Source organism: Lepidothrix coronata, unplaced genomic scaffold, assembly GCF_001604755.1.
Source record: "Lepidothrix coronata isolate B3197 unplaced genomic scaffold, Lepidothrix_coronata-1.0 Scaffold6, whole genome shotgun sequence".
Lineage (NCBI taxonomy): Eukaryota > Metazoa > Chordata > Aves > Passeriformes > Pipridae > Lepidothrix > Lepidothrix coronata.
In genome coordinates this window covers 8,702,160-8,725,557 of record NW_016690186.1, presented here as the reverse complement: position 1 = coordinate 8,725,557, position 23,398 = coordinate 8,702,160, and the positions used below count along the sequence as shown (strand labels likewise).

Sequence of the window (23,398 nt, the reverse complement as noted above, 5' to 3'; positions counted from 1 at the left end):
TAAGAATTCTCCATAAAAGTGAAATCAATGAAATTGTAGAAGAATTGTATTATCTGACTCTTTATCAGATTAGGATTTCATTATGTGTGGATGGAAACAGCAAGGAAATTTCTGTGAAAACCTTTTCTGAGGTGTCAGATAATTCCATGGTTCAGAATTTATTGTAGTTATGTATGTAGCAGCTTTTTCAGTTGGTGGCATTGTTTTGTGATGGTATGTAGGAACTACCTCTTAGTTTGCACGGAACTAACATACTGAAAAATACATTTATAGTAGGTTAATTTGTCATACAAATTAACCAGGCCAGTAAATTTGAAGAGAACTTAAACAACCAACTTAAATTTGCAAAGTAAATAGATGAATGAATTGTTTTGCTGTTTGTTTTGAATTGTTTCTTAAGATATTGCTAGCAGTTTTCCAGTGCTTTTTTTTTTTGTAAATCTGCTAGAAAAGAGGAATTACAAAATCACACAATAGGATTCGTCAAGGCTTCGGAGCGTCAAGTGCGTCAGTGTTTGTTATTAAGTGTTCAGAGTTAATCATAGTAAAAAGCCTAAGTGCAAAAATGCTGTTTGTCTTAAGCCAGACAGCTTTTTACAGTTTTCCATTACCTTATTTTATATAAGATCTTGTGGTTCACTTCAATCCAAGCAGAAATATATCTGCATTTCCTCTTCTTCCCTTAGATCAAAACCTTATATCCTTCTCTTTTTATAGTGAGGAAATGATCTTTTGGCCTGTGTTTTCTCTTGAGAAGCAAGGAAAAGTGCAACTGCAGAAAGATGACCAAGCAGGCCGAGTTAGATTTCTGTGTAGTTTTCTTTTACTGCCTCTTCCATTTCTCATTGCCACCACCACAGAGCAGGTAGCCTCTTATTAAGTACTAAACAAAGTGTATTTAAGTTAAAAGATCCAAAATTAACACTTTTTTTGTTGTTATTTCCTTGCTATGTCTAGATACAGTTTTATGAAAGAAAATACAGTTATTTTTAATGCTAATTTTTATATACTGACTCTGCAACAGGCTGTTAGAGCTGACAGTGTGAGAGAAGATAAATGCTGCAACTCATTTTCTGTTTTACATTACCTGCTTTACATGCTTTTTACATTAATCTCTGAAGACCTTGTGAATTGGAGGTAACATCAGATGTTTTGTATTTAAGACAGTTAGTATTCTTGGGATGTACTGGGAGAAGAGACACTAATCCATCTGTTTCAGCATTCTTTTGTTAAAGTGGCACATGCTTCAGAGAGCAAGCTATAAACTCTCCAATGCCTAGGTTCTTCCAGGGAAAAGGTCTTCCACAGTGCAGTAGTTATATGTTGACTTCAAGTGTGAAGAGCTAGGGTTTTATGCTGTTCCTTGGCTTGATGGAGCAATGGTGAATTTGGTTTTAGATGTATCTAAAAACTGGCTTGTAGTGTTACTTTTTTACACTGTCATGCTATTGAGATGGCTGCATTTCCTAATTGTTGCTTTCTTGGACCATATGATTGTCCTGCTTGCTGAAATGAAAACTCTTCGTCTTGCTGACTTTTATTTGACCACCTGATTTGATCTTCAGGGAGCAAAAGCAACAAGCAGTGGAATTAGAAGAAGGAATTATTCCAGATTCTCCAGTTCTGACCTCTTCATTTTCTGTGGTTAATCGTATGAGGAGAAAAAAAGAGAATAGGCATATCCGATACACAGAACATGCACACTCAGATTTGGAACTCAGCAACAGTGGTAAGAGTATTGGTTTTGGTTTTTTTTAATTAACTTAAAAAATATCTTAAGGACTATAGAGAAAGATAATGTATAAATTTGATTGCAAAGGGCAAAAACTAAAAAAAAAAAAATAATCTTGTGCCTTTTTCCTTTCTGTGCAATAACACATGACTCGGGGGAAAATGTCTTTGGCAGTAACTGTTGTGTCAGCAGTATGCTCAGAACTTACATCAGCCTTCTAGTTTCCTTCATCCATGTGTAAATGTCACAGTTTTTCAACCTGTATTCCTTCCATAAGTACAAATTAGCTAAAAAAATCTGTTCTGGTTTGCCTTGTGCATGCAGCAATGCCACCACCTAGCGGAGAGGGAAACAAATGTTTTGCCACATTCTGCAATTCTTCTGCAGAATATGCAAATTAAAGTAATTTTACTGAAACTGGTGGATATCTACATGATCTTTCTTCTTCTAGTACTGATACACCATTTGCATTTGTTTTCTGTCCTAAGTCTAGGAGTATTGTCCACAGTTTATTTCCTGACTTTGTTCTGTAAGTTCTAATGCATTTTAACTATGAGAAATATTTTTGTGAAATAAGGGTCTTTTTGTGCTTGTGTTTTAATGATACACAGGAAATACGATAATCCAGGTGCTCTTATTTTGTTAATCTATCTTCTGGCATAAAAAAAGGTATTTTAAATAATGTATGAGTATATTTAAATAGGAGTCTTGACTAAAAGCCTCTTTCGAAGAATAAAAATAGGACAACAGTGGGGTAAAAAGGGTGAGCTGGTTATTCGTGGCCTTTAGTTTGCATTTGAAATTTTTAGTACTGTGAATAATTTCTCCTTTCTAAGCATAGCTATACCTCTCCATTTTCTGAATAAAAAAATGGAGCTACTAAATGAATCCAAAGCATAATATGTAAGAAATGGTGTAAATACCTATCGCAGTTAATGCCTATGGAAAGCTGTCGGTCGTCTGGATGGAAAAGACTCCATGGCAGAGTTGGCCATAATTCAGATCTCAGGTTTTCACCTTTTCACTTTATTACATTAGCTGATGCAGAACATTAGTCCCTTGGACGGTTTACTCTCTAATTGTTTTGTTGCCATATTAACAGGTAAAATAGAGCTTGAATACATATATTTATGTGGTCAGTATAGACAGTGGTGTAATTATTTGTTAGTATTGTTTTAGGTCTGACCGGCTGGGGTCATATTTGTGAGAAAAAGGATTAATATGAAATATTTGTGGCTTTATTCTGAGGTATCATTATGACAAATTATCAGGTGTGCTTAGATTACTGGATCTACTGACATATCAAAACTCATATTCAGGAGCTTTTAAGGTCAGGATCATTGTCTGTATCTACACAAAATTATCACAACAGGATACCTAATTTCACCGAGTGAAAATGTTTCTACATCTCCTAGAGTTTGGAAAAATTCCACTCTTTTCCACACAAGTGAGCAGTAACCACAGAGAAGAGATACTAGTGGCAGACACCTGTGATCCACAACTGTCTCCTGTACCAAGTAAGTGTATTAATAGATTTAATTCTAATTCCATTCAAAATAAGGCAAAAATATTGTAAAACTGAGGGTTCATCTCTTTAACAAAGAAATGTAAAAAGGTGCAAACCTTTTTAACTAATGACTGTGAGAATTAGCATGGAATCATTCGTGCAGGTCATGGTTGTGGTGGTTGTAGTTCTTGTACTTTCCAATCTTATTAACTTGCACCAGCTTAATGAACTGTGTAATGTTAAACCCCTTAAAGGGAAACTCATCTATTTCTAATAAAAACATAGGAAAAATAATGGTGACTGTCACCAAGGAAGTATGCAAGAGAAGCATTTTACTATAAATATACGTTACCACTGTTCTACGTGCTTTTCTCAGACTATTCCTGCCCTGGACTGGGAGATTGAAAAGCAACTTTTACACTGACTTGTCTTTGTATGTTCATTTTTGGAAGCTATATTCAGATTGGAAGCATATTTCTCTGTGCTGATACAGCAGTTTGCTCTCATCAGAAATTCTTCTTCTGCCCCCCTCTTCCACTTAGCACTTTCAGATATGATTTTCATCTGATACAGGTCAAACTATTTCCATAAATGCCAGTTTTAATTTGTGAACTTTTTAGTTCTGCGTTTGTACCATCTGTGTGAGTGGAGTAAGAGACTGTAATATATATGTAACTTACTGTGATCTTCTCACAAAGATAAACCAAGAGTAGGAGGCTATCCCATTCCAAAGCCATCTTTTAACTTGGCTGCAGTTGTCGCAGAAACTATTGGACTTGGTGTTCAAGAGGAATCTGTAAGTAGTATTCCCAAATTTCTTACATAACCAGCTTTTTGGACCAGTTGTTTTCAAAACCAGTGTTTTTCCTCTTTTGCATTAAGATTCTGCAAAGGTATTCTGAGTTCCAGTAAACTCACTTTGGTTTGCTTTTGTTTACTCATTACTGAATTGCTCTAGCAAGAGGAGATACAACTCAGCTGACCTATCTGGGGGTTGGGAGAAGGGTTGGGACATGGTTCCCACTTTGTATAGAACTTTCAAGTTTTATTAATACAGTGATCTAAACCCTTGGGTCTGCTGCCAAACTCCCTTTGTGCAGTAATCAAATCTAAGACACTGAAATACAGTATTAGGTGATGAGACTGTTTGGTGATTCCAGGTCAGATTACTTGATGTTTTTGCTTGGAAACTACCTTGAAAATTATAGTATGCAGACTATTTCTCTGTGTGAGCATTTGAATGATGAATTATTTTCAGTTTCCATAAGATTTCTTTAAAATTGCTGGCCAAAAGTTCATCTCCTAGCTTTTATTATTTTTCATGAAGTTTTGAATGTTTCAATTTGAATGGGTCCTCTGAGTATTTGTGTGCAAATCTAGCACATTTCTAATTTTTAATTTTGATATTTCTAATTTTTAATTCCAATATCTTCTCACGCTTCCTTTCTTTGTTTTCCTTCACCATCTATAGGAGTCCCAGAGTGTACTGAATCTTCCCCACACTAATACAGTTATGAGCCAGGCCCCAGAGAGCATGCAGACTGAAGACTCAAGAAAGCATCCAGCTTCTGAATCAAGAAATGATGACAGCAATTTAGGGTGTGTTTCCACACAGTTATAATAATACTGTTTTAAGCAGGCTTATATGAAGTTCTGGTTTTAGTAGAATTTAAAACCTTAACAGCATTTTGCTTTAAACACATGGAAATAAGTGTTTTCATATCATAGGTGTTGCTTTCAAGTAAATAACATTGGAAGCAAAGAAACTGATAGAATGCAAAACTGTGGACTTTTACTTCATTCACGAACTTCTGATTTGGGCTTTTTGTGTACACAGTCCCTGCCTTCCCAGCTTGTCATTATTGCAAGGCATCGTGTGAGGCTCATAACCCTGGGGATAATGGGCCTAAAGCTGGAATAGGAAAATGATCATTAAACTTTTCTGCTGATTAGGTGTCATACTGATTTAATGTTGCCCTTCCCACTCTCCAAAGGGTGTTGTGGTCTAAACTGAAATTTTTTGGCCCTATTTGTCATCTCAAATGTATGTTTTATTGATGACAGGTAAGAAACAGAGTACCTGAAAGAAGCTTGCACTTTTTTCCTTCACTTGGGGAAGCTTTGAGAATATGTTGTCTTGGTTTTAAGATCTATACAAGATCCTAGATTGGTTGCAATAGCAGTCTTTCTCTCTTTCTTCCTTTTCACAGCACTGAAAGGTAGGGAGTCCTTGGATAGAAGAGATTCTTAGGCAGGCTTAGGTCTGTCCGCTGTTTTCAGTTGAATGTGGAACAGATTTTCACACCGTACCAAAATGAAGGGCAAGATCTGGGTTTTGTTTGCCTTTTACAGCTCTTTAATTGCAACAGTACTTACTCCTAGAATAAGTTCCCTTTGGTTTTTCTTTCTGTTTTCATTTAATACTAGCAACCTGCACAGCTTTATAGCAGATCAGTAACAGGAAACTTAGAATTTCTGTATATCCCTTTCTCTCCTCCCAGCCTGTGTACACCAGAAAAATCTCTCATCTCACATTGTATTCAGTATTTCAGATCCATCTCAGAACACTCCACCACATGTTGACTGGGATTCTCAGGTAGCTTCTCCTGTTTTTGGAGCTTCTAGCAGTATGAAGAACAACTCAAGTATAGGTCATGCTCCTTGTATTTTAGATTCAGGATTGAAGGCTAATCTCAAAACCAGCCTCTTCAACAATCCATCCAGTTCCAGATCTCATAAAAGTAAATCAAAATCCGAAGATGTTGCTTTTGTTGCACCACTGAATCTTGGAACAGAAATCAACTCAGTTATCAGCCAGGCGTCTATCAGTAGGCAAATGGTTGTGAAAAAGAATACTAGTGATGCTGTAACCTGTGTTGGAAACACTTGCACAGCTAAAAATGAGGTGATCAAGAGCGATTTCCTTCTCGTGCACCAGAAGCAGCTAGAAGGCAGGTGTGCTAAGAGAAAGAAAACTGAAGATGATCATGCAGTTAGCTGTGAAAAAACATCTTTCAACAAAGAGAACTCTGTGCCCTTTCAATCAGATGTTCAGCATATTAATGGGGAACATACAGTTGATAAGCCCTTGGATCTGTCCGATCGCTTCTCTGGAGTTCGTTGTCAAGAGAAAAAACAAGGAAGTGAGGAGACATGTAAAAATAGACTTAAACAGGTGACTCTGAATGACATTTTTTCGCACCTGGGGAAGCCCATTCCTGAAGGTTTATCGTCCATTCAAAATGCCAATGAGAGCTGTTTGTTTGGTAGAGATTTACAAGAGGAATCGTATGTACAAGAGGCAATGCTGGGAAAAACATTCCCAGATAAGAAAAAACAGATCCAAATGAAAGAAGAAGTTCCTCCCTTCAAATTTGCACCACTGCCAAGTTCTGCAGAGACGGAGGAACTTTTTTGTGATGTACAGGTACACTTTTCTGACTTCTTTTCTGCTCCTTTGAAACACTATATTTAAGTTTTGGGAAATAGTAAAATTGCAATATGTTGTTAGGTTGCCGGTGGCCATGTACCAAATAGAAGGAAAACAAGGACAGGACATGGAGAGTCTGAACCAGCATCTGTGCTTCAACCAAACCCTTGCAGAGTATCAAAAAGTAAAGCACTGCAAAATGAGCAAGGTAACTTGATGAAAATGTTCCTTTTATTGCTGCCCTACCGCCTCAGCCTGTGCTATGGTTGAATAGAATGTTTCATATGTTACTTTCTTCCACTTTAATCACTTTGTTGTGCTTCTAACTCAGACTCATTCTATTCAGGACTTCTTAAGATCACCCCCCACATTTACAGTCTGTATCTTCCTGGCATTCTTTTGCCACTGTTTAATAAATATATCGTTGGTATTCAGGTGTATACTTAACAGGCTAGGAATCTTGTTCTTTCTTGTTTGTTTAGCATTGCTATTGTTTAGCAGTGTAATAATAAAAGTCTCAGCAAGTTTGAGTTTAAACTTTTTTCAAATGCTTGAAAACTGTACTTAAGTGTAAGGATAAGCTATTTAGTTAATATTTTTCATTATTCCTAATGATCTGTTAAAGAAATTTGTACCTTTAGTGATAATAAACATAGGCTGCCATATACTCTTCCTGTATATATACTCTTCCTTGTATCTTCTTTCCTATTAAGTGTTCTCAGTCTGAAAACTAATTTTTTGAACTAGGATTGTAAAATCAAGGCTTCTGTACTCCCTAGGTGAGCTACTACACTGCATACTTTATTTAGAAATACTTGTATTATGAATTTAAAACATATCTGTCACTAGTTGGTGTGGCTGCATAGCTTGAAATCTAAATATTCTCTTTACAGACAAATCAAGAGACATCTTTGGAACAATGCCCAGACAATTCTGTACTCTTTTCTTACACTTCTATGCTCTTTTCTTAGACCTGACTCATTGTAAATAGCAAGCCAGCTAGGGAAGGCACCCCCTGGACATGTTGTTTGTGGACAGAAGGACTGGTGGGTGAAGTGATGGTTGGGGCCATCTTGAGCACAACAGTCACAAAATGATAGAGTTTTCAATTCTCAGAGAAGTAAGGAGGGGGGAGTAGCAGAACTGCCACCTTCGGCTTTTGGAGGGGAGACTTTGGCCTCTTTAGGATACTGGTTGACAGTTTTCCCTTGGGAGGGAGTCCTGAAGGGCAGAGGAGCCCAGGAAGTCTGGACATTCTTCAAGAAGGAAATCTTTAAGGCCCAGGAGCAGGCTGTCCCGATGTGCTGAAAGATGAGCTGGTGGGAAGGAAGACCAACCTGACTGAACACTGCCTGGAACTCAGGGATTAAAAAAGAGTTTATGAGCCTTTGGAAGAAGGGGCAGGCAACTCAGGAGGACACAGGAGGACTACAAGGATGTTGTGAGGTTACACAGAAAGAAAATTAGAATGACCAAAGCCAGCTAGAGCTTAATCTGGATACTGCTGTAAAAGACAATAAAAAATGTTTCTAGAAATCCATCAGCAACAAAAGGAGGGCTAAGGAGAATCTCCATTCTTTATTGGATGCAGGGGGAATCATAGTGGCAAAGGTTGAAGAAGGGTCTGAGTTACTTAATGCCATCTTTGCCTCTGTCTTTAATTGTAAGATGAGTTGTTCTCAGGGTACCCAGTCCCCTGCATTGGAAGACAGGGAAAGGGAGCAGAATGAAGCCCCCATAATCCAAGGAGAAATGGTCAGCAACCTGCTGCATTACTTAGACACACAAGTCTATGAGGCTGGATAGGGTTCCACTGAAGGATCCACACCTGCTTAGTGGATGAGGGAAAGACTGTGGATGTTTACCTGGATTTCAGCAAAGCCTTTGATGTTGTTTCCCACAGCATTCTCCTAGAGAAACTGAGTGCTTATGGCTTGGACAGGTGTACTCTTAACTGCATAAAAAACTGTCTGGATGGCCAGGCCCAGAGGGTGGTGGCAAATGGAGTTACATCCAGCTGGTGGCCAGTCACCAGTGATGTTCCCCAGGACTCAGTGTTGGGGCCAGTCCTGTTTAATGTCTTTATCAATGGCCTGGATGAGGGGATCAAGTGCAGCCTGAGTCAGTTTACAGACAGCTTGAGTTGTGTGGAAGTGTTGATCTGCTGGAGAGTAGGAAGGATCTGCAGAGGGATCTGGATGGATGGGCTGAGGCCAATGGTATAAGCCACTTGGTCTGTTCAGCCTGGAGAAGAGGAGACTGAGGGGAGACCTCATCGTAGTCTACAACTTCTTCATGAGGGGAGGAGGAGGGGCAGGCACTGATCTCTGTGGTGACCAGTGACAAGACCTGAGGGAATGGCCTGAAGTTGTGTCACGGAAGGTTTAGGTTGGATATTAGCCTAGAGGGTGGTTGGGCTCCCCAGGAAGTGGTCACAGTATCAAACCTAACAGAGTTCAAGAAGCATTTGGATGATACTCTCAGACACATGTTGTGACTCTTGGGGATGGTCCTGCACAGGGCCAGGAGCTAGACTCGATGATCCTTGTGGGTCCCTTCCAACTCAGCATATTCTGTGATTCTGTGAAGGCCAAGTGCCAGATTTTCCACTTACAACAGCCCCAAGTAACATTGCTACAGGCTGGGGGAAGGGTGGCTGGAAAGCTGCCTAGTGGAAAAGGACCTGGGGTGCTGGTCAACAGCCATCTGAACAATGAGGTTGCAGTGTGCCCAGGTGGCCAAAAAGGTCTTTGTCAGAAATACTGTGGCCAGCAGGACCAGGGCTGTCACTCTGCACTGGTGGCTATCACTCTGTCACTCTGCACTGATGAAGCTGCACCTCGAATCCTGTGTTCAGTTTTGGACCACTCACTAAAAGAAAGACATTGAGGTGCTGGAGCATGTCCAGAGAAGGCAATGGAGCTGGTGAAGGAGATGGAGCACAAGTCTTATGAGGAGCAGCTGAGGGAACAGGGATTGTTTGACCTGGAGAAAAGGAGGCTTTGGACAGACCTTATCGCTCTCTACAACTACTTGTAAGGAGGTTATAGACAGGTGGAGGTCACCCGCTTCTGCCATGTAACCAGATAGGACAAGAGGAAATGGCCTCAATTTGTACGAGGGGTGGTTTGAATTGGATATTAGGAGTAATTTCTTCACTGAAAGGGTTGTCAGGCATTGCAGTGGGTTGCCCAGGGAATTGGTGAATTCACCATCTCTGGAAGTGTTCAAAAAACTTGTGGATTTGGTACTTAAGAACTTGGTTTACTGGTGGACTTGGCAGTGCTGGCTTAATGGTTGGACTCAATGATCTTCAAGGTCTTTTCCAACCTAAACAATTCCATGAGCCTATGAATGTTTTCTATGCATTATCAATACTACCTGACAGAGGATTTACCTGCAAGTGCATTTTATGTATTATATGCCTCATACAAACCCAAAGGTGTAGTGTGCTTCCTGAATACGACAAAAAAAAGATCTATTTCTAACTCTTCAGACAAAATACGATTTACACCAAATGAGCCTGTTGGAGACAAATAATCCCTAAACCCATAGATAAATTGAGAAAAGGGAAGCTGATGTAAATTACACACTATAGGGTGCTGCTGGCAGAGTTTGATTCTGACTGTCTTTTTTTTCCTCATATTCTCTGCATCCAGACCTGAAAGATAAACCCTCTTTAGAAAACCTACAGTGGAGCGTAGACCCAGGAGCTGACCTTTCACAGTACAAAATGGACATTACTGTGATTGATACAAAGGTAAACTTTTATAACAAGCCTGCATGTTCTGTGATGTTGAAAAAGCCTGAAAAACTACTATCACAAACATTGTTCTGGGTAGACCAAACCCATTTTCTAACAAAATTCTAAATTCATCTCATTTAATATTTGTTTGCACACCTGAAATGTTTGTTTTTGTGTAGTACACTACAGTTATCCTAAAACATTTCCACTGTCTAGTTGATAAACTCAGCAGACATATACTCCATATGAAACTGATGCTTTTGGAGGTGGTTTTGAGTTTCTTTTAAGACAAAAAATATTCAAATCTCATTATTTTTCCTGTGAAAATGTTCAGTGTGATACATCTGTGATATCTCTTTATGTTAAGTGATAGAAAATGTGCCAATAGTGACTATTATCTTTCTCTGAGTTGGGTGCAGCTTGGTTATTAAGATCTCTGAGAATTTTCATGAAGTCTGCTTGTTTTGTCTCTCTCACTTAAAGACTATCTTAAAATCTATTAATTTGTCCAGTCTTTCATTTCTGTATGTTTCATTGTTACTTTTTATCTTTGGAGAGTTTAACGTAAAATTTTTTTAAGGCATTTCTTGCCCATCAAATAAATGCTTCACACTTGAATTTCAAAACATGTTATTCTTTATGTAGATTTTCTATCTTTATCATTATTGTGGGGGAAAAAAAGAGTGTGCAAAAAGAAGCCAGTAATTGCTATGAAAGTGTTTCAGAATACACAGAAGTGACACTGACTACACCAGTTGCATCTGAGGGCAATTGTCATTTTTGCTTTTTTTAGGGTGATTCTCAGAGCAAAGTCGGAGGGGAAGTTGTTGATATGGATTACACATATGTTAGTGATAGTGTGCTATTAAAAATGAAAAATCAAGAGCAAAATCAGGAAAGCAGTCCAAGTAAGACTTTTTTCTTCCCCTTTGGTTTGCTGCTTTTTGTGGTGTGTGGGGAGTTGATTTTTTTTTTTTTTGGTTGGGTTTTGGGGTGTTTTTTGTTGGGTTGTTGTTTTTGAGGGTTTTTTTGAGAAGGGAAGAGTGAATGGCATTTTTTCCCTGTATGACTATATCATAAAAAATGTTTTACAGTAAAAAACTGCTGATGTATTTTTATAGGTTGCACAGATCAGTCTGGTTGTGGATTTTGAGTGGGTTTTTTTTAAGATTAAGAAAACGATAGAATTTATGCCAAGAGAGCCAGTTCATTTGTAGTGCTCAAAGAGTTAAATACTTAGCCATGTAACAGCTCTGATCTCACCTGCAACAATCACTCTTGTAACAAGCAGCTTTGAAAGTTTACTATGTCATCATACTAGACTTTCTATGGAAAGACTAAATGTTACTTCTTTTGATACACATTCAATCAAAATGCACTTTCTTGACTGAAATCGTGGAGAGGCTGATTTGGATGTTCATTGTACTTTTTATAATAGGAGGAGAAATAACAGAGATGTTTGATCGGACAACCCATGAAGAATATGAATCCTGCCTACCAGAAGATAGTCCTTCTGCATGTGATGAAAAAGAAACTCTTCATGATGAAGAGCGGGATAAGGGAATAACAGTAGCAAGCAAGAAACTAAAGAGTGCGATATGATTTGATTTTGTCTTTATTAGACAGGTTAAACTGCAAAAGTTGATTTGAAATCAGTCTCTGTTCTCTAGGAACAAATATGCCAAGTAAACCATCGGTTCTTTTTTCATAAATTCATGTGAAAATTGATTAATTGTAAGGACATAACATAAACCAATATGATAATTATTTCACTAGTTCATTTATACAGTCACCACCCAAATGTGGGATGTGTAATGGAAGTTGGCAGAACAGCAGAACAGCAAAGTGACTCTTAGAGCAAACAGAATCACAGAATATGCTGAGTTGGGACTCACAAGGATCATCAATCCAACTTAGCCCTGCACAAGATCATCCCCAAGAGTTATACTAGTTTTTGGCTACAGATTAATTACTTCCTTTCTTCTCCCTATCCTAGGTTCTATCAAAGATTTTACAGTATTTTGTATTTTAAGCAACCTTCCCTGTAATATTCTGCTTGTCTTTTTTACTTGTCTTGCTACTGTTTTCCTGCTACTCCAGGAATGGTTTTTGATTGTCGGTTCAATCAATTCTATATTGTTTTTAGTACATACTTGAAAATGTTATCTCAGACTGAATGTACATGACAGGTTTTTATTGGTTTTAGTTGGTTAATAATTTTACAGAAGTTTTCTCAGGCAGTCTGTTAACCTTATATGATATGTAACTTTTTGTTTTGCATGTATATGTACAGAGCATGAGGATAAACAAGATAAAGCCAAACAGAAAGCTTTTGTGGAGCCATATTTCAAAAGTGATGAAAGGTAATTTAATTTGTTCTGTATAGACATTCTAAGGCTCTTTATATTCTCCCTATAGGGAGCTTGTTCCTCCATAAAATCAACATGTTTGTTATGTATTAGCAGTTGAAGATGCACAGGCAAAAGATCTACTAAATTAGATAAAAGCCTTAGATAAAAGCTGGGGTAGGGGAAAAAAAGTAACCATGTTGAGATGCCTGTCATATTTGCTGAAGAGAAGGTATTGCCTGTTCTGCTTTTTATAATTTATGGAACGCAGTGTTTTGTAATCCATGTGATTTCTTACAGGCATGTGGTCATGTATGAGTTTAAGAGCCAAGAACCTATCGGTTGCTTGTACAAATAAAAATCTTTCCTTCTCTGCTATTTTCGCCCCTTGCTCTACGCAATAAATGAATAATGTTCAACAACTGTGCCTCTTAGTGCCTCCTCTATTTGCTGTCTCTATAATCATCATTGGAAGTCTGTATCTTTATTTCATAATGATACCAAGCCCTTCAGTTAGCTTGTTTGGTTTTTTTTTTCACTTTGGTGTATGTTTTCTTTGTAGAGGAAAACTTGTTTAGTGTTTTGTGAGCAGATAAGTTGAAAAGAATCTGTTCTGGTCTTGAACCCCCACATATGTTCCTCTCGTGGAAATCAGTGCAAGCACAACTCAGACAAAAATAAATACTCTACAGAAGATTTATATTTGAACAATTTCTATCTAATAATTACTTTCACACAATGAAAAGCCATAATAATGAGACATACATCTCTAGTTATGTAAAAGATCATATTACATTTAAAAACTTCTATTTATAAAAATAGTCCTATTCAGCTATGAAATACAATCTGATTTGGGTTTTGCAGGCATTATCTGATATTTTTTTTCCCTTGATTCTCCATCATTATGTTCTAAAAAACAGAAATTTCCAGTTATGTAGAAGAAATAAAAGTACTATCATATGTGAAAATGTTTCTATTTTTCAGAAAGAATACTGTGTTAGATTTTCCTCATATTGAGGTTATTCGAAAAAAAGAAGAAAGAAGAAAATTACTTGGCCATACTTGTAAGGAATGTGAAATAGTAAGTAATGCTTTAAAAGTTTGGTCAGTCTTCCATTCCCCTAACTCTGACAGTATTTAAGTGCTAAAGTGCTGTTGAAATCATGAATCTGGTTGCATCATTGTCATTACCTACAGTAGCAGAGGAGTAAGTATTTACCAAAGCTGTTTTACCAAGTTTGCGGTTGGTTTGTTTGTTTTCAGCTGTAGTAACTGCATATAAAGTCTTGGGGTTTTTTTGTGTATATGTATTATAGAAGCTTCTAACATCATGGTTCCAGTAAGATCAGTATGTCAAAGAACTATTAAAAGTTTTAAATTTCAGCTCAAAAACTCTACTGAATTTTACAGGTACTATCTCTGTTTGGTTTGCTTGTTTTTTCCCTTGTTTTCTGTGATAAGTTTTTCAAATAATTGCACCAGCATAGGTGGCAATGTGTTTATATGTGCAAATGCATGCAAAAATGTTTACATTAGTAGGATAAAAGGTATTACATTTCAGGTTTCATGATCACATTTTTTCCTCCCTTTCAATTTAGTAAACTGCTTTCAGATACTTGGTGTAGAGATAAAATATTGAAGTAATTACATGTGTAATAAGGACATATTTAATTTGGCTTTCAGGCTAAACTTAATCATTGGTGATTATCTAATAAATTATGACTCACTAGAAATGTGGATTGGTGACTGAATAATGATGGATTTTCTGGAATATTTTGACCTAATTTCCACACCCATATAGAATCAACATTTTTCATAGGCTCTTCTGCTATTCAGTTTGCAATCAAGTCCCATTTACTTAGTTGAAGAAATTTATGACTATATTTTTAATTAAAACACATTCCTGAAAAATAGTTTTGATGAAACTCATTAAATACAAATATTTAAGTTTTATAACTATAAGCACCATTTTCAAAAATATGTTTAATTCAAAGAGTTTGAAAGAAAACAACATATTGGAAAATAACAAAACCAAAAAAAACCCCCCAAACCTTCAGTCTATTTCTTGGTCCAAGAGCCATGTGGTTAGTGTTTTAATTTCCTGTTTCTGTAACCTGCAGATCTTCTCTCTGCAAATGCAGTTCTTATTACTTTCTGTCAAGTTAGAGTGGTAACTGTGGTGTCTGAAAACATTCACAGCTCCACTTTCGTAATAGTAGGTTTTTACATTAAGTGTCAGGAAAGTGTGGTTTTGTTGTTGATTTTGGTTTTCTGAGGTTTTTTTTTTTAGTCTACACCATTCAAGATGAATGTCTTGAAATGTAGGGAATGCTTGGCTCTGTCATTGCACAGTAATAAAACTAGCTTTGAATTAAATGCCTATGGAAGAAGGGAGTATTGGATAAAGCATAAATGATGCTTTTAAAAAGTTTTGGCTTACTGATTAGCCATGTGGGTTTGAAAAGTCGCCAAAGTCTTAAGGAAATATTTTGGGAGTGGGTAGATATCAGCCAGTTGTTTCTGGCTGTGTGCTGCAAGTGATGTGAGTAGGGTGAGTTACCTGTCACTCTGAGAAAACCTGACAGATTTAATTTCTGCACATGCCGCAGCAGACTGATATTACAGTCCTTTATAAGTGCTTATCTTAAAATTGTGGAAGCATCTCATTCACTTTACAGTGTAGAACTTTTGATAAGACATCTTGTTTTGTTATGACTTTGCAATGCTATCAGAGAAAGATTGTAGGCAGGAGTTACTGGTAGCTTGTAAAAGTAACATTTGTTAGTGTGGCTATAAAGTCTAGCTACACTTTGGATGAGTAGGAGAATCAGTCAGATGTTTTTATATGCATTTAGACTACAGAAATGATTCTGTAAGTAACTTTATGCTAAACTAATGGGAGTTCCCTTTCTGAGACTTGAAATTGTAGAGTTCTGTAAACAGTTATTTTACAGAGAAGACACTGTAGGATGAGATATTACCTATCTTCACCATGGAAAACCCCAGCTCGAATGTTTTGTGCAGACTGAAAACGCTGTGGACAGGGAAATCAATCTAGAAAACAACTGAGAGTTCTTATTGCTGTTTAGCTGACATACATAACTCTCTCATTCTCTGTCAACCCGAATAGATTTCTAAACAAGCCAAAGAAAAAAAGTTACTTTCTAATTTCTATTTAAAACATACTTGTCTTAATTTTTTATTGGTCTTTTTATTTTCTGTTGCCACTGAACTGTACTGTATTTTTCATTGTTGGATCTATAAATATTCCTTACCAATCTAAATGTTTTAATTAAAAAAAATGCAGCACATTACAAACTTTTAGTAGGTCAATTGCTAAATTTTCAGGCTATTTACAGGACAAAAATATGGAGCACTGCTAATTATCCCTAAATAAGACTTAGTATTATTTGGCTTATACAGATATTGTAGAATTCTTATATTAATTTTGCTGACTTTACACCATGTTCTTACCTTTTGCAGGGAAAATTGATGTGTTCCAGATGACAATTACTTGTTCCTCCTCTTTCATTAGTTTCTAGATATTTAACTGAGTGACACAAACATCTTTCCAGATGGATCTCTGAAGTCTAGCTGGAAAAGTAGCCTTAATCTATCTGACTCAATCCCCAAGATACTGATGATACCCACTTAAGTTCTGGTCTTGGCATAGGCTTTTTCTGCTTTAAGGGAACGTTTTATAAGACAGTGGCAAACATTGTCAAATGAAGTGTCTACAAATTCAGTGACTGATCCTGGACTTAGACTCAAAAAGTTTTGAAGAACTTTCTACTAGGGGCTCATAACAATTCCTGAATATTATCTATGGAATGGGCTGTTTATGCTGTCCCACATTCCCGGACTTCATAGTAGACAGACCATAACCTGAATTTTGGTTACAACCTGCTAACAACCTAAATCTGTGTTCTTGACTGGGAGATCCACATGTTACAGATGCATGTACTAATAAGGGAGAGAGCAGAGTATGTTCTAGTCTCACACTTTGTAAAAGTGTGAATTGATTTGGGGAGGGAAGAAATGTACCTGGTTTAGGTAGAGTTGCATTTCCCATGGACTGCAGAATCACAAAATGAAACAAGTCTGCTTTTCCTGTTTCATGCAGTTTTGACACTGACATATTCAGAGCTGTGATTACTCTTTTCTATACAATCATCAATATTTATATCTCATGATTTTTTGAAGGAGGATTTTTATGCAAAATCCTACTAGTAGTTGGGGAAAGGAAGCAATCTGTATTGGCTCCTTTTCCTTTTCTGATTTCACCAGACTAGATCACTTTGCAGTTGACTGAATGAGCTTTAAACTTTAGTTTGCCTTTTTGAATTGTAACACTGTCATTTCAGTAGAATTGTATTACCAGTTCTACAAGGGTCAGGTTTCTTGTGTTGCTGTGACTGTTGGCTTACTACTTGAATCACATGGTGAATTCACTTTGAAAATATTTTGGCACTCTCTGATATCAAAGTGCCAGATTCGTACTTTTAGGAGACACAACTAGAATTACAAATTGAAACAGTACAAAACTATATGGAAAAAAACCCACCTAACTTTCTTAGATGCTACTCATGGGACCATGCAGCAAAAAGGTTTGAAGTCTTTGCAACCTCCAGTACAGCTGACAGGAATAAAAGAGTAACCAATTTACTGTAGAGAATGTGTGGTTGGCAGACAGTTTGTGGAGTCTCAGTGACTAGTTAAACTAGCTCATTATTTACTCCTAATTAGAGGATTATTAAGAAGGAAGAATTTTTACTTAAGTTTGCTGTTGCTGATATAAATGTAGACATGAAATAATTCTGCAGTGGGGCTTTTGTAGTGTGTTTCTTCATTTTTTTTTAATTTTATTTGTAAATGCAAGCTGAAACTTAATAAATTTTAAAAATTCCCATCTATTTCAACACCTGTGCTACTTATATTTGTAAAATCAGTCAGTAAAATGGTTGACATAAGCAATTATACACATGCATAAACCTCGTACCTATGGTATGTTAAAAGATAGGAAGCTAACAAATTTGCCACCATAAATAATCTGTAAGTTCAGTAAGCTTTTAGGATAATTGCCAGATGTTTGTCACTTGGATAATAAATCTCTACTCTTGGCTATCCTCACCATTATTTTTAGATAACTGTGTTAATAAACACAGTGATTGACAATGTCATTGTGTAAAGCAGTTGCTGTATATGGATGAATTTGTTAACATGGATTCTTTTTTCCCCCTAATATTTAGTATTATGCAGACATTCCAGAAGAAGAGAGAGAGAAGAAACTAGCTTCCTGTTCCAGACACAGATTTCGCTACATTCCTCCAAATACTCCTGAAAATTTCTGGGAGGTTGGATTTCCTTCCACCCAAACCTGCATGGAAAGAGGTTTGTGCAAAAAAAATCTTACAAAGCACTTTTCAAAGCTGATTTTTTTTTTACCAGAAATGGTTCCCTGAAATTATCTGTAGCCTTTCTCACCCAGTCCTGTTGAGGTCTGTTTACTTATCAGCAGCCATTATTTTAAATAAATACTGTCTATTTTTAGCAGCTCCTGTACTACTAAGAAAGGAATATATAAAAACTTTCTTAGACCCTAGATAGAGAAGGCAGAAATAATTGGGATTTTCCTAGAACTTAATTAAAACCCTACATGTCTTTGAATCAAAGCAAGAACTGGGTTTTCAGAGGCAAAGGCTGAGAGATTTTACTTACTGAGGGGAGACAGGCAGCACTGTTGATGTCATTTGTCAGTATTTTTAGAGCTTCGTAACACCACATGATAATGGGTATGTTGCAGGTAGGGTGTGATTAAATAGTTTTTAATACATATACCCTGCTTGTTAGTGACAATAAAAAACTGTGCTGTTTGGGTTTTGGGGTTTTTTTTTACTTCTCTTTACACAGGAGTTTGTTTTTTCCTAAATAATTTTTCAAAATCCTAGAGCTTGGTATAAAAATTAGGTTTTTCTAATTATATTAAAACACAGTTATTTTGTAGTACACTCTATATACATTTCTTCAGAAGTGGTGAGGAGCCTTATATGAACTCTCTGAGTTACTGATATCTTTACTTGTGCATTTGTTATTAGCTGTGAAGCATTAATCTTCTAACAACAGTGTCAGGTCAGGCATAGGAAAATGTAGCCAGAGATGTGTATGTGTTCTTGTGTGGTACTGTGGCAGTATTATCCTTAATCTTTCAGAACAGGGAGCTTTGATTTTTGCATAACTTGTTACTACCCATTCAGAATCTGCTTACAGACTCTTTAAAAATTCTTGGCTGTCTCCTTGTTATGCTAGAATAAGAGCTGTTCAGTTGTTAGTGGTCCTCAAAAGCATATCAGAGGCAGACTTAAGATCAACCCTCCCTTGAAAAAACAAATAATTATGTAACAGTGCATCAAGAACTCCAAAACACCAGAGAGAGTTCCCACAATGAGCAATTGCAGCCGTTGCTCCAAAGTAGTGGGGTACAACAGATGTATTTTCTACTTCTTATTGGTATCTTGAACCAATTGTGGTTTATGTTGTTTTTTTTTTTTAAATAACTGAGTTACATAGACAGCATTTTCCAACTATGAAGAAGGGATCTACTACTCTCACTGCGGTGGATGTTGTTCCTGATAAACAGTAAGGGTTTGACAAAAGCCAGGTGCTGTAATCGACTTGCATAAAATGTCTGCTCACTGTCAGTGTTAGCTAAGTTGAGTGTGTTATAGAAATTTGCTATACACTTTTCTTATCAGAAAGCTTTCAAGGTGTGTTTGATCTGTAGGTTCATGTTTGGCTTTTTCCAGGTGGATAAGTCTTCAATAAATAAGGGTGCCCTTAAAACAGAGGGATGTACTGTTTAGACTCACAGAGCACATGTGCCTAAAGTGCCATTTCTCTGCATGACTAGGATTTACATTTTTGAAAGTGGTTTTTATTAGTCAACTGAATTAGCAGTGCTTGCATACTTTGTTACTTACATAAAATCTTCTGTAGAAAAGAAAATGAAAAGTGCAGTTTTGTTTTTTAACAGTTGAACAGTTCATAGTTACCATTCTCTTCAGTGTTGACTGTCTGCAGTGCATTACTATGCACTCACCTACTAGAAAGCAGAGAAGTGTTTTAATGAATGATATTGCACCCTGGGATCTCATAACTTTTTGTGAAGTGAGAACCAGTTGCCACAAAAGGAAATAAAAATCACAAGTTATTCTTTGAGGGTAAACACGAATTTAAGCTAAAGTTATGCCTGTTTTTATATTATATTTCTTACTTCAGATTTATTCTTATTCTTTTAAGGATACATTAAAGAGGATCTTGCTCCCTGTCAGCGTCCAAAAAGACGGCAGCCTTATGCTGTGATGTTTTCTCCAAAAGGCAAAGAGCAAAAGACATAAAGGATGGGGAAGTGAGGCCTGCCAACTTGAAGCGTATCTTTCCTGCCCGTAGATATTTATAGTTAATATAAACTTGAAATAAAGGACTGTGTTTTCCACAGTGATAGATAAACTGTTTAATTGAATATGTAAATTTTATAGAATTCATTTGAAAGTCTGATTTAGCAGGAAACAAAAACTATTTAATGTATGTTTGTTTCATATTGTGTTAATACATTTTGTATTAATTTTTGCACCTGTCAGACAATGAGTCTCCCACTTTTTTTTTTTCCTTTGAAGGCAAATGCTAAAATTCCAGCAAATCCTGTCTAAACTTTGTGTCAGTGAGTAACTGCTTTTAAGTCACTGAAATCAGTTATTCTTGCAAGGGTAAATGTCTATTAATGGGAACAGAAATGTGGATTTTCTAGGGTGCTTTTATTTTGCACTGGATTTTCTTATATGGCCTTTCTCTTATGGCAGTGATGGTTATATTTGCTTGTAATAAAGTTGTATTAAATATGAAATGTATCTACTGTTAATAGTTCGGAGGTAGGAAAACCATGAAATCTAAGTGTTATTCTTAAATTTTGGTGTTAAATGTATAGCACTGTGTTTTCCTAAGTATTTAAATTAGAATACCCAATATTTCTTTTTTTTTTTTTCTTAATTTGGATCTGTTTGCATATCTGTGTCTCACATGTTGATAGAAATAAGCATTGTTATTTCTAAATTTGGGTGACAGCTCTGCCTAGAGTTCTCCTAGTGGACAGCAATGCTCATCACCTAGATTACAAAGGATTGTCCAGAGGTATTTTAAATTAATTTTTTGTAGCAGGCAATATAGTTCGATACTTGCGTTTAGGAAGTAAGAGCATACAGTATCAACAGAGGCAGGGTAATACCTACCTAGTGATCTTTGGCCTGCCTGCCTATAAGATACTGAGGAATAAAGAAGCTACAATCAGAGTTAGGTTCAACCAGTGAGAACTCTTCTTTTTAAAAAGATATCATAAAGCAAGGAACTCTTTAAATGCCTTAAGTCAAAATAAAATAATAGAAAATACAGATACTCCAAGGATTTATATATTTAAAAATTTTTATATATATAAATGTATCTGTAATTTCTATTCTTGTATTTGATACATGTGTGTGTGTGTTTATGTGAGAGTGTATGTGTGTGTGTGTGTATAAAAATATGTATTTAAAAACTTGGTGGATAGGACCATTTGATTACAGGTGTAGTTATATAGATATGTTGGCAAGTTCTGCCAGTGGAGAGGTCAGGGCATCATCATGGCTAGGCTTTGCAAACGAAGATTTGGGAAGGGCTCTACCCACATTTGTTACAAGCACGCTGGTGGCTAAAAAGGCTGATACGAGATAGGCACATCCGGTTGCAAAAGGCACAGCAGAAAGACTCCTTAGGTGGCATCGGCAAGACACGGTTCTTTCTGCATTGTCTTTTCTCCTCAAGAGTGATCCTGCGGGCGTTCTCAAAGGAAGCAGCAGCATTATAGATGGTGTGTCTCCAGACCTCCCGATTTGAGGCCAGAATAGACCAGTTATGTTAATCAATATGGCCAAGGCTGAGATGTTGTTTCAGGGAGTCCTTGTATCTTCTCTTCAGGGCTCCTCTCTGTGGCAGCCGATGGCAAGTTCACCATAGAGCAAGATCTTAGGGGAGGCGGTGGTCCTTCATCCTTGAGACGTGCCCTGCCCAACACAGCTGTGTTCTCAGCAACATGGCCTCAGTACTTGTGACTGCTGCTTGTTCTAGAACAGACAAATTAGTCACATAATCTGACCAGTGGATGTTTAGGACTGTACGGAGACAGCGTTGATGGAAGCGTTCTAAGAGTCGCAGGTGGTGGCGGTAGATGACCCATGATTCAGATCCATATAAGAGAGTAGACAGCACTATGGCTCTGTAAACACTGATCTTTGTACTTTTCTTCAGGTGTTTATTTCGCCAAACTCTTTTATGAAGCTTTCCGAAGGCACTATCTGCCTTTGCTAACCTGTTGTCTATCTCTCCGTCAGGAGATGAGGCTACCTAGGTAGTTAAACTGCTGAACTGATTTGAGCTCTGATTCGCCAATGGTGATATGGGGATGAAGGAAGACTTCCTGAGGTGCAGGTTGATAGAGAACTTCTGTCTTCTTTAAGCTGACTTCCAGCCCAAAGAGCTCAGCAGTGTCTGCAAGGTAGGATGTTAAACACTGCAGAGCTACTTCTGTGTGGGCGACGAGGGCGGCGTCATCAGCATAAAGCAGCTCCCGGACAAGATGGTTTAAGGTCTTGGTGTGGGCCTTCAGTCGCCTTAGGTTCAATAGGCTTCCATCAGTACAATATAGGGCATAGGCCTAAAAAAAAAAAAAATTAAAAAAAAAAAGTGATCAATTTAACTGTAACACTAAGTATCACAAAATCCTCTTAGGTTGAAATCACAGACCTTGCAGAAAGACAGAAGAAGGTATAACAGTAGGCACTGTCCCCATCCTACTTGTTTAGTTGATATATTTACTTTAGCCTTTCACAGGGGTATATCCTAAGGCATACCAAAGGCATAAAGCCAAATAACAATTAAAATCTTTGGTCATTCCCATATATTATAATACATGCTGACAATAAATGTTTACACACTGTAGAAGTTCGTTTCTTGGAGCAGGCAGTCAAAGAACCCTTGCCAAGGTAAGTCTAGTTGCCTGAAAAAACTTTGAAGAAAATTAATGGGTGCTGCCAAAAAGTGGAATTCTTGCAGATATCTTGAAAATTGTTTTAAGACAACTGTTAAATGCTCTGAATAAATATTTATCCATAAAAAAGAAGTTTTTAACACGAAAAGAAGGGTAGGAGACTGCTTTCAACTAGGGTGAATCTTTACAAAGTAGAAGTTGTGTCTACAATAAGAAAAGTTGGAGGCACATCATAACTCATCAAATGTAAAATTTGCTATGAAATAGGCTGTTTGAGAACATTTCTGAAAGAATTAATTATAAATCCTATTTTAAGGAACTATGAGAAAGAACAAACTTCACAGTAAGTTTGTAAAGTAAAAGATCAAACAATAATTAGAACATTTAAAGGTAAGATGATGAGAAAAGTGGGATTTTTACAGCTGTGTTCATTATGGAAGTGCGTAAGAACCTTCCTTTGTAGGGTGGGTGAGCAGAGCTGTTGTAAACTGAAATGGCAGAGAAAGTCAGTGGCAACCAGGATTGGAGCCTACTCCCATGGATTGGAAAGTGAGAGAAGAAACT

The 23,398-nt window shown here is 37.0% G+C and overlaps 1 protein-coding gene across 5 annotated transcripts in view; it reads left to right on the top strand.

The window, feature by feature from the left end:
- The window catches only part of RBBP8 (RB binding protein 8, endonuclease), a 43,226-nt gene extending 22,417 nt beyond the window's left edge, over positions 1 to 20,809 (top strand). For all 5 annotated transcript variants that reach the window (XM_017833479.1, XM_017833469.1, XM_017833459.1 and 2 more), the window contains 13 exons: positions 1,566 to 1,729; positions 3,148 to 3,249; positions 3,938 to 4,035; positions 4,711 to 4,838; positions 5,784 to 6,666; positions 6,751 to 6,877; positions 10,329 to 10,429; positions 11,208 to 11,322; positions 11,853 to 12,005; positions 12,708 to 12,777; positions 13,747 to 13,843; positions 18,012 to 18,153; positions 20,059 to 20,809. In XM_017833479.1, the coding sequence (XP_017688968.1) occupies positions 1,566 to 1,729; positions 3,148 to 3,249; positions 3,938 to 4,035; positions 4,711 to 4,838; positions 5,784 to 6,666; positions 6,751 to 6,877; positions 10,329 to 10,429; positions 11,208 to 11,322; positions 11,853 to 12,005; positions 12,708 to 12,777; positions 13,747 to 13,843; positions 18,012 to 18,153; positions 20,059 to 20,156 (2,278 nt within the window). In that variant the 3' untranslated portion in view covers positions 20,157 to 20,809. The remainder of the gene's footprint in view (positions 1 to 1,565; positions 1,730 to 3,147; positions 3,250 to 3,937; positions 4,036 to 4,710; positions 4,839 to 5,783; positions 6,667 to 6,750; positions 6,878 to 10,328; positions 10,430 to 11,207; positions 11,323 to 11,852; positions 12,006 to 12,707; positions 12,778 to 13,746; positions 13,844 to 18,011; positions 18,154 to 20,058) is intronic.
- Positions 20,810 to 23,398: the final 2,589 nt, after the last annotated feature.